General features: G+C 54.0%; 4 protein-coding genes across 4 annotated transcripts in view; 2 read left to right on the top strand and 2 right to left on the bottom strand.

Moving 5' to 3' along the window:
* Positions 1-771: 771 nt before the first annotated feature.
* PTSG_03116 (Mettl7b protein) lies at positions 772-2,377 on the bottom strand. Its single transcript, XM_004995645.1, has 3 exons — positions 2,150-2,377; positions 1,639-1,783; positions 772-1,316 (listed from the first exon to the last, which is right to left on the bottom strand). Exons 1-3 carry the CDS (start codon positions 2,289-2,291, stop codon positions 839-841), a joined length of 765 nt encoding a protein of 254 aa, XP_004995702.1. The 5' UTR covers positions 2,292-2,377; the 3' UTR covers positions 772-838.
* Positions 2,378-2,642: 265 nt separating this feature from the next.
* PTSG_03115 (chaperonin) lies at positions 2,643-6,705 on the top strand. Its single transcript, XM_004995644.1, has 8 exons — positions 2,643-3,022; positions 3,314-3,448; positions 3,684-3,860; positions 4,078-4,292; positions 4,709-4,951; positions 5,342-5,774; positions 5,933-6,054; positions 6,320-6,705. The coding sequence occupies exons 1-8, from the start codon at positions 2,822-2,824 to the stop codon at positions 6,390-6,392; spliced, it is 1,599 nt and encodes a 532-aa protein (XP_004995701.1). The 5' UTR covers positions 2,643-2,821; the 3' UTR covers positions 6,393-6,705.
* Positions 6,706-6,785: 80 nt separating this feature from the next.
* PTSG_03114 (uncharacterized protein) lies at positions 6,786-8,750 on the bottom strand (the record flags this gene model as incomplete). Its single annotated transcript, XM_004995643.1, has 5 exons — positions 6,786-7,147; positions 7,435-7,514; positions 7,688-7,804; positions 8,240-8,441; positions 8,651-8,750. The coding sequence occupies 5 exons, from the start codon at positions 8,748-8,750 to the stop codon at positions 6,786-6,788; spliced, it is 861 nt and encodes a 286-aa protein (XP_004995700.1).
* Positions 8,751-8,788: 38 nt separating this feature from the next.
* Positions 8,789-8,975, top strand: part of PTSG_03113 (AGC/PKA protein kinase) — a 5,055-nt gene continuing 4,868 nt past the window's right edge. The window contains exon 1 of the mRNA XM_004995642.1: positions 8,789-8,962. The gene's annotated coding sequence lies outside the window, so the exon portion shown is untranslated. The remainder of the gene's footprint in view (positions 8,963-8,975) is intronic.

The raw sequence follows: 8,975 nt of genomic DNA, 5'->3' as shown, positions 1-8,975 counted from the left end.
ACACACACACACACACACACACACACACACACACACACACACACACACACACACACACACACACGTACAAGCATACTCAACAGCACCATGTACCTTCGATTCCAGCCAATTTGCAGGAGCACGGCTTCAACTTCTTCATCACCCAGCATCAGCAGCGCCATGGTGTGCCTCTGCTGCCAACTGGCCGTCCGCCTTGGTGCGCCGCAAGCCGTGACAGATATGCGCTTGCGACACCATGAAAATTATTGCGGCAGTGCGGGTTGCTGGCTGGTTGTTGTTGCCTGCTGTTGTTGTTGGTTGTTGTGGGTTGACATGATTGTGTTCTCTTCTGTCTGTGTTCTGTTCCTTCCATCCTCATACCTCGCACGCCTGCCCCGTCCCCCCTCTCATCCACGCAGTCACCCCTCCCTTCCACTCGACCGTCCACCGCACGTTTCAGCTTGTGTAACGTGTATTCGACGGACTGCATGTATGTAGAACATACATAGTAATGTAACACAAAGAAGCAGCGCCACCTGCGCGAATGGGAAGCAGCAAGGCACTGCAACAAAGCGAGTAACAAAAACACACAGCGCAGCAAGAGCAGAAAACAACGGGGCGGCAGGCTCAGCCCCAAGCAACAGCACCGCCAGCTGGACACATACACGCGCGCACACGCGCGCACATGAAACCCAATAACATCCACGTCGCATCAAGCCGCATCACTCACACACACACACACACACACACACACACACACACACACACACACACACACACACACACACACAAACACAAACACACAAACACACAAACGCACAAACAAACACACAAACACAATTCCATCACATCTGCATCACTACTTGGTGGCCTGCCCCATGATGATGTTGTTTGCGAGCCATTCCAATGACAGGCCGTGGTGCGGGACGGCCTTTGTGAACCGCTCAATCTCCGTCTCGTGCCAGTCAAACTCGACAATGGCCTCCTCTGTCTGGCGCGTGAGCTTGCAGCCGTCGCCGTAGCTTGTCCAGAGCGGGCTGATCATGAGCGCCGCCAGGTACTTGAGCGAGACGCGCGGCGGGCACACGTGCTCGAGGAAGATGAGCTTGCCGCCCGGCTTCAGTAGCCGGTAGGCCTCGTGCAGGGTCTCGCGCAGGTCCTTGACGGAGCAGAGCACGAGCACAAACACAATGGCGTCGTACTGTTGCGTGGCGACGGCGTCGCTGGGGAAGAAGTCGTTGATGGTGTGGATGGGGAAACGGGCGGTGCCGGACGCCTCATTCACGCCCTCCTCCAGCTTCTCGTACAGCCGCTCATTTGGCTCAAGCATGGTCAAGCTGTCGCGTCATGCATGTGTTGGAGTGTGCGCATGTATGCGTATGAGAGGTGAAAAAGCGTCAAAATTTTGTCTGGATGTGGCTCGTACAACACCATGGCTCACCCTGGTGCATGCACATAACATTACGACAAACAACACACAACAACAGCACCAGCAGCACCAGCACCAGCACCAGCACCAGCAGTAGCAGTAGCAGCAACCACGAGAAATCATAGGGCACTCACTCACTCACTCACTCGCACAGATATACAAACACGTGCACATGCACATGCACACATGCACACATGCACACAAACACGCATGAACCAATAATGTCACACCTTTCAATGTCTTTGCCAAGCTGTGGGTCTGTGTAGTGCTTGAGGTTGACGCCTGTTCCAGAGCCTACCTCGAGCACATGGCCCGTGAGCCCGCTGGAGAAGAGCTCTCGCTTGTACACCTTCAAGGACTTGTCCACTTCATCGCCTAGCGGAGATCAAGGAGTAAGATGGCGCGAGTGTGGGTGAGCGTGTGGGTGAGCGTGTGGGTGAGCGTGTGGGTGAGTGAGTGGGTGAGTGAGTGGGTCATGGCATGATGACTTTGCGTGTGGATCACATATTGTAAGGCACGTTCGCACAACGCTATCCTTCCGCAGTTGTAGACAACGTGCCCGCGCACACACTCACATGTACACAAACACACACACGCACACAAACACACGCACACAAACACACGCACACAAACACACGCACACAAACACACACTCACAGCCACAACTCAACACGCAACCACACACCACACGAAACACTCTCGCACACAAACACCCACACAAACACTCACATGCCAACTCACTCATGGACAGCCAGATACGGGCAAACACCCAATCGGCGATGTTGCGGTTCAAGCGGCACACCACGGCGCCCAGCGCGAGCGCCCCCACCGCTGCGCCTCCCACCGCTCCAAGCACATTGGTCGCCCACTCTGCACCGCTCATGGCTCTCTCTTGCTTGTGTGTTGTCGATCTTGTTGCCTGCTTCTGTGGTGTTGGTGCTGTTGATGAGCACTGTTGGCTTGCTGATGTGACAGTGTGAAATGTGCTTGTGTTCACAAGCTGAAGCAATCAACGTCAAGGCAGAGCGCACTGAAATCAGTGCGGGATTCTTCGGGCGAACGAACCACCCGATGGCAACTGCCACATCGCCTGCGACAGCATGAATTATTCTCGAGGGTGCCGCTTCTGACAGCTGAGCGCAAATGCTATGGTTGGAGTCGGAAAAATCCGCGTTCACCGTATTCAGGTATTCTTGGCGACGAACACAAGGAAAAACTGCCACACCACAGTAAGCAAGGAAACACCACAACACACGAGGGCGTGCGTGGCACTCGGTCACTCGCTGTTTTTGTGTATTTCCCCTTATCACCCCTCGAAGATACAAACCAACCAACCAACCAACCAACCAACCAACAACCCTCTTCTCCTCCTCCTCCCCCCTTCCCCGCTCGGCTTATCACAACACACACGACATGTCTGCGATTGAGACGCTCAACCCAAAGGCCGAGGTTGCCCGCGCAGCGTTTGCGCTGCAGCTCAACACGAGCGCTGCTCGCGGTCTCCAGGATGTGCTTTCCTCCAACCTCGGCCCAAAGGGCACCATGAAGATGCTTGTCAGTGGTGCCGGTGACATCAAGATCACAAAGGATGGCAACGTCCTTCTCCACGACATGGTCAGTGGGCGTGAGCATGCGTATGATCCTTGTGTGTGAGCCTTACATGCGTATGTGTGTGCAAACTTGAACGAGCCGTGCTTGTATGCTTGTTCACCACCGTGCATGTGTGCTTGTGTTCCCCTGCTCGATTTGTGCGCCGCCATTGGCAGCGACGCCACACATTCACCACCCACTTGCAGTTGATTCTCAACATCGTCTTCTTGAAGCCGCTTCGATCGCTCACCTTTGTCTCGATCTGTCGTGCTCAACTGCGTGTGTGTGTGTTTCATTCGATTTCTACCCGCGTAGCAAATCCAACACCCCACAGCTTCGCTGATCGCAAGAGCGGCGACCGCACAGGACGACATCACGGGCGATGGCACCACATCCAACGTGCTCCTCATTGGCGAGCTGCTTAAGCAAGCCGACCTCTACATCTCCGAGGTGCGTTTGTTCGCTTGTGTTTGCTATGGAGGTTGCCTACATGGACTTTTTCGGGCATCACAACATGTGGTGCAATGCAAGACACTCGTGCGCCTCTAGCGGCGGGGACTTCCTCGTACACCTTTGGCTGCTTCCTCTCAATTCCCACGCAGACACCGCTTGCACCCCAGCCAGTCTCACTGTACCTTGTCGACCTTTCCACTTTTATGCACCACCTCCTCCTCCTCCACCTTAGGGATCCCATCCTCGTCACATCACCGATGGCTTCGAGCAAGCCAAGGCAGAAAGCCTTCGTGTGCTTGAGGAGATTAAGCAACAGCGCGGCAGCATCGATAGGGATACGCTCATCTCCGTCGCTCGCACTTCCCTCCGCACCAAGCTCGAGACCGCCCTCGCAGACAGGCTCACGGAGGTGAGCAGCACTCGCGCTGTTTTTCTGTTTTGTGGTTCTGTGATGTGGCGCTTCCTTGCTGTGGTGGTGTACACGTGCGTTGCACTCGTGTGTTTAGCTGTGTTGTGATTGCCGTGTTTCTCATGCGTTCAACCTACCTTGTCAACCGCCTTCTCACTCTTTTCGTGTTCGCTCCGGCCATAATACTCTCCTTTGTCACATCACGAACAATTAACAGGATCTTGTGGACGCAGTGCTGACCATTCGCCAAGAGGGGCAGCCGCTGGACTTGTTCATGATTGAGATTATGGACATGCAGCACAAGACAGAGACCGACACAAAGCTTGTCAAGGGCATTGTCATGGACCACGGTGCTCGCCACCCCGACATGCCAAAGTACCTTGAGAACTGCTACATCCTCACCTGCAACGTCTCCCTCGAATACGAAAAGACGTAAGTCCGCCTCGTGCTTGCTGTTGTGCTCATGGCGCATATCCTTTGTGTTCCTTCTCCTTGTTATTAGTTTGTGTGTGTGTGTGTATGTTGGCTCGTGTTGCGGATGTGATGAAGAACTGAGACGGGCGGACAGAACGTGGCTGTACACCACATTTAATCCATGTTGATACTGTCTCTTTTGCTGATTCGTTGTCGAGCCTCGTATCGTGTGTGTGTGTATGTGTTTGTATTGTTGTGTTTCTTTCTTTTTGTGTGCTGTTTTGTTTTTGTTTGTGTCCTTCTTTCCTGGCTTTTCTTGTGCCCAACCTAGCCATTTTATGTCATGGCACTGCCTCGGCTGATTTCACCATCACCGCTCGCCACACTCACGCTAAACGCCTATCTACCCTCGACACACACACACACACACACAGCGAGGTCAACTCTGGCTTCTTCTACAAGACGGCTGCGGATCGGGAAAAGATGGTGGCCGCCGAGCGCAAGTTCATTGACGACCGCGTGAGGAAAATCATCGAGTTGAAGAAGAAGGTGTGCGATGGTACGGACAAGCAGTTTGTTGTCCTCAACCAGAAGGGTATTGACCCAATCTCCCTCACCATGCTGGCCAAGGAGAACATCCTCGCCCTCCGCCGTGCAAAGCGCCGTAACATGGAGAGGTGCGTTACGTGCGCTATCACGCCACCCAACTACACGCACGACCGTCTGTTGTGTTCCGTTTTTGATTTGTGTGTGTGTGCATGTGCTCCAACAGCAAGTGTCCCTGATGAACAAAATAACACAGACCTGTACTGAGAGAGTCAACTTCTCGTGCAGACAACCTTTATTGCCTTTTATTTCTGAGACATTGCAAGCGCCCGTTTCTTTGTGGAATGTATTTGGTCCGTGCTTCAGCACTGTTTTCAATTTTGAACATCACCCTTCTCACCTACGTCGTCACACACATGTTTGCACTTTGCCCGTCTTTCTCTCTCTCTCTGTGCTCCTTATGCTTTTCCTGGTTTTTTTTTTTTGCCTCGTTGCATCATGCGTTTTGTGCAAATGTGCAGGTTGACCCGTGCGTGCGGCGGCACTGCAATGAACTCTGTGGAGGAGCTTGACGAGTCCTGCCTTGGTTACGCCGGTGTTGTGTATGAGCACGTGCTTGGCGAGCAGAAGTTCACCTTTGTGGAGAAGGTCAAGGACCCCCGTTCCGTGACGATGCTGATCAAGGGCCCCAACAACTTTACCATCAAGCAGATTAAGGAGGCCATCCGGGACGGCCTGCGCGCCATCAAGAACGCCGTTGAGGACGACTGCGTTGTCCCCGGTGCCGCCGCATTTGAGCTCACGGCACACAAGGCGCTCATGACCTTCAAGTCGGAGGTCAAGGGCCAGGCCCGCCTTGGCGTGCAGGCGTTTGCCGATGCTCTTCTGGTCATTCCGAAGACGCTCGCCAAGAACGCCGGCTACGACTCACAGGCAACACTGGTCAAGCTTCAGGTACACGATGTGTAGCGTTTCGTGTGTCTGAACATGCTTGTGTGTGTGTGATAATGCTTTGCGTGTGTGCCCGAGTGCATTTACTTTTTTTTTTTTTGGGCTCACCACGTCCACTGTGTTTGCGTCATTCCCTCTGTGTTAACTTTTTGTTTCGACAGGAGGAGGCGCAAAACAGCGATGAGCCCATTGGTATTGATCTCAGCAACGGCGAGGCATGCTTGCCTGCTGAGGAGGGTATCCTGGATAACTACCGTGTCAAGAGGCAACTCCTGCAGTCTTGGTGAGTGTGATTGCAGAATTTTGTGTGCGCTTGGTTGTTGTATGCTCGCCATCTGTGTGTGCGCGTGTGGGCAGTCGTTATTGTTGTTGTTGTTGTTGTTGTTCCAAGCGCCCGTAGTTCGTTTCTGCTGTTTGTTTCTGCTGCTTGCATCTCTCGTGCAGCTGCATTACCAAACGCGTGCCTGTGTCTCGCCTCGTGTTCCAACAACCGCTCACATCACGTTACCCCTTGCCGCCTCTGCCACCGTTTTTGACAACACAAACAGCACGGTGATTGCCAGCAACTTGTTGCTCGTGGACGAGGTGATGCGTGCTGGCATGTCGTCTCTGAAGGGCTGAGGCGAGTGCTCCCGCTGATGCTTTACTGCGGCCTCGCGCGTCCTGGTTCAGGCGCCCTCCAGTCATGCTCTACTTCACCCCTTCTTTCTCTCTTTTTCCCCTCTTCCCCTTTCCTCCCTTTTTCTCTTTTTGGCCCTACCTTGGTTAGTAGTGTGAAACCCTCTACCTCTACCTCCCCCTCCCTTGTGGTGCTGCATTGTTGTGGTGTGACATAGGCCCGCCCTGCTTCTTTCTGTCTTTGATGATGAGCGACCAAAAGGTGTTGTTATTTTTGGTGGGTGCAGGGTTCGGATTACATAACAGCAAAGCCACATCACTCGTTGACATTGTGAACACACCCAGAACGAAAGAAAGAGAACACACACACACACACACACACACACACACACACGGCTAGTCGAATAGGTCTGCCTCATCATCATCATCATCATCATCATCATCATCACCATCACCATCGTCGTCGTCGTCAATGTCTTCCCAGTCTGAGTCGCCATCGTCCTCGGCCACGTCCTGGTCACCACCGTCAGCCACAACCGCCTTGGACTGGAGGTCGCTGGCAAGGTGGTCGTCATCGCCGTCCTCATTCGCACCCCCCTCAGTGCCTTCCTCTTCCTCGATGGTGCCCAAGTCACCCACCTCATCTGCACCGCTCTCTGCCTCCGCCTGTGCCTGTGCCTCCGCCTCTGCCCGTCGCCTGGCCCTCGCTGCCTGTTCTTCTTCCCGCATGGCCTGCTCTTGCTGGCGGAAGTATGTTCCTGCACATTGGAGGAGATGATAAGTAACAAAGCGGGCACATGGGAAAGGCATCATGGTTGGTAAACGGCGCCATGCACACAAGCGCGTGTGTGTGTGTGTGTGTGTGTGTGTGTGTGTGTGTGTGTGTGTGTGTGTGTGTGTGTGTGTGTGTGTGTTTGTGTGTGTGTTTGTGTGTGTGTGTGTGTGTGTGTGTGTGTGTGTGTGTGTGTGTAGAACAAAGTAATCTGCGCCAACAACCAAGAGGCAGGCAGGCAGCCGAGATGGACATGCCGGCAGATGAACGCACTTCTCTCGCGCTCGCGCATGTTGAAGAGCATCCGTTGTTCATCTGTTTCCTGCTTGAGCAGTTCATCCTTTGAGGGACCCCTGACAAGCGTACAAGCAACGCACGTTAAGTTGAAAACACAAAGTGAGAGTGTGTGAGCAACATACACAAACGCGGCACACACACACACACACACACACACACACACACACACATGAACGAGCAAGCGTGGGTGGATGCAATGGACACGGAACAAAGCACTTGGCGCGCGTACTCTGGCACGATGTCTTCCTCGCGTTTGCCACACTTGGCGCACACGTCGTTCTTCTTTGCACAGGGTCCACACACGGTGTGATACGCGATCTTGACTGCCTTTTCGTGGCACAAGTTGCTGTGAACAGTGTTGAAGCAAGGTGAGCTTGGCATCGAGGGTGGTAGCACTGCCGTTGATTGGGAAGCACAGCAACGAGAGTGCAAAACACTGTTGGGAAGCGCGCCGTCACCAACACAAGCACTTCTCTTTCCTGCCCCCCCCACACATACATACACAGGCACAGAGACACACAAAGTAACACGCACACACACCCACAGACAGACACACCCACAGACAGACACATCCACACACACCCCGACAGACAGACACACCCACGCACACACACACACCGACAGACAGACAGACAGACACACACACCCACGCACACACACACACACACGCACACACACACACACACACACGCACACACACACACACACGCACGCACACACGCACACACACACACACACGCACACACACACACACCGCGCGCGCGCACGCAATCACCCTCACCAGCGGCCGAGGGTGGTTCGGGGCTTGTATTTGCCAAACTGTTTCCGCCATTCAATCTTCTCGTAGCAGCGTGGGCACACGTTTGATGTTTGGGCTGTTCGGACCTCCTTCATTCGCTTCGACTCGCCATACTTGGCTGCCTTGTAGGCCACCCTGTTCTGATGCTTCTGGCTCTTCTTCGCATTGCCGCCCTTGCGCCCCACTGCATACGATGCAAGCGTGTCAGCACACACGATTTTGATCGGTTGACGGGTTGGGGAAAGATCGGACGGAGCAATCACAGAGTGCAACAGCTAGAAGATCAATACGAGCGGGTGAACGGGGTTGTGAACACCGAGATCGGTGCACGCACATCACACCATACCCACACACATCACATCGCACGCATCGCACACATCGCACACCACTCACTTGTTGGTGGTCCACGTGCTGTGCTGATGATGTTGTTCTTGGTGTGCTTCTCTCCTTTCCCCTTTGTGTGTGGTGTTTTCGCTGACTCAGCACTTCGCATCGCCAAACCACGAATAAATTCAAGGCATTTCGCCCAACGCGTCCTCCTTCTTCTCGTTGTCCTGCCTGCCTGCCTTCTTGGCTGCCGTTGTGCTGCCGTTGCTGGTGGTGGTGTGTTGGGCGAAACGAAAGCCAAGCAAGCAGCGAAAGCAATTTCGCCCTGCCTGCCTTCGTCCCCCAAGCTGCCAGACGAATCGACCAAGAAGACGCTTGGTGAGTGCTACCC

Source organism: Salpingoeca rosetta, assembly GCF_000188695.1.
Source record: "Salpingoeca rosetta unplaced genomic scaffold supercont1.7, whole genome shotgun sequence".
Taxonomy (NCBI): Eukaryota; class Choanoflagellata; order Craspedida; family Salpingoecidae; genus Salpingoeca; species Salpingoeca rosetta.
The sequence above is the reverse complement of the archived record's forward strand: the minus strand, read 5'-3'. Positions and strand labels throughout refer to the sequence as shown.

Excerpts from the sequence above, each read along its gene's own strand:
- PTSG_03116 (XM_004995645.1), bottom strand. The coding sequence starts at position 2,291 with ATGAGCGGTGCAGAGTGGGCGACCAATGTGCTTGGAGCGGTGGGAGGC. Across the intron at positions 1,784-2,149 it reads CCGTATCTGGCTGTCCATGA|GCGATGAAGTGGACAAGTCC; the intron begins GTGAGTTGGCAT and ends GATCTCCGCTAG. Across the intron at positions 1,317-1,638 it reads CTTGGCAAAGACATTGAAAG|CTTGACCATGCTTGAGCCAA; the intron begins GTGTGACATTAT and ends ATGACGCGACAG.
- PTSG_03115 (XM_004995644.1), top strand. The coding sequence starts at position 2,822 with ATGTCTGCGATTGAGACGCTCAACCCAAAGGCCGAGGTTGCCCGCGCA. Across the intron at positions 4,293-4,708 it reads TCCCTCGAATACGAAAAGAC|CGAGGTCAACTCTGGCTTCT; the intron begins GTAAGTCCGCCT and ends ACACACACACAG. Across the intron at positions 4,952-5,341 it reads AAGCGCCGTAACATGGAGAG|GTTGACCCGTGCGTGCGGCG; the intron begins GTGCGTTACGTG and ends GCAAATGTGCAG.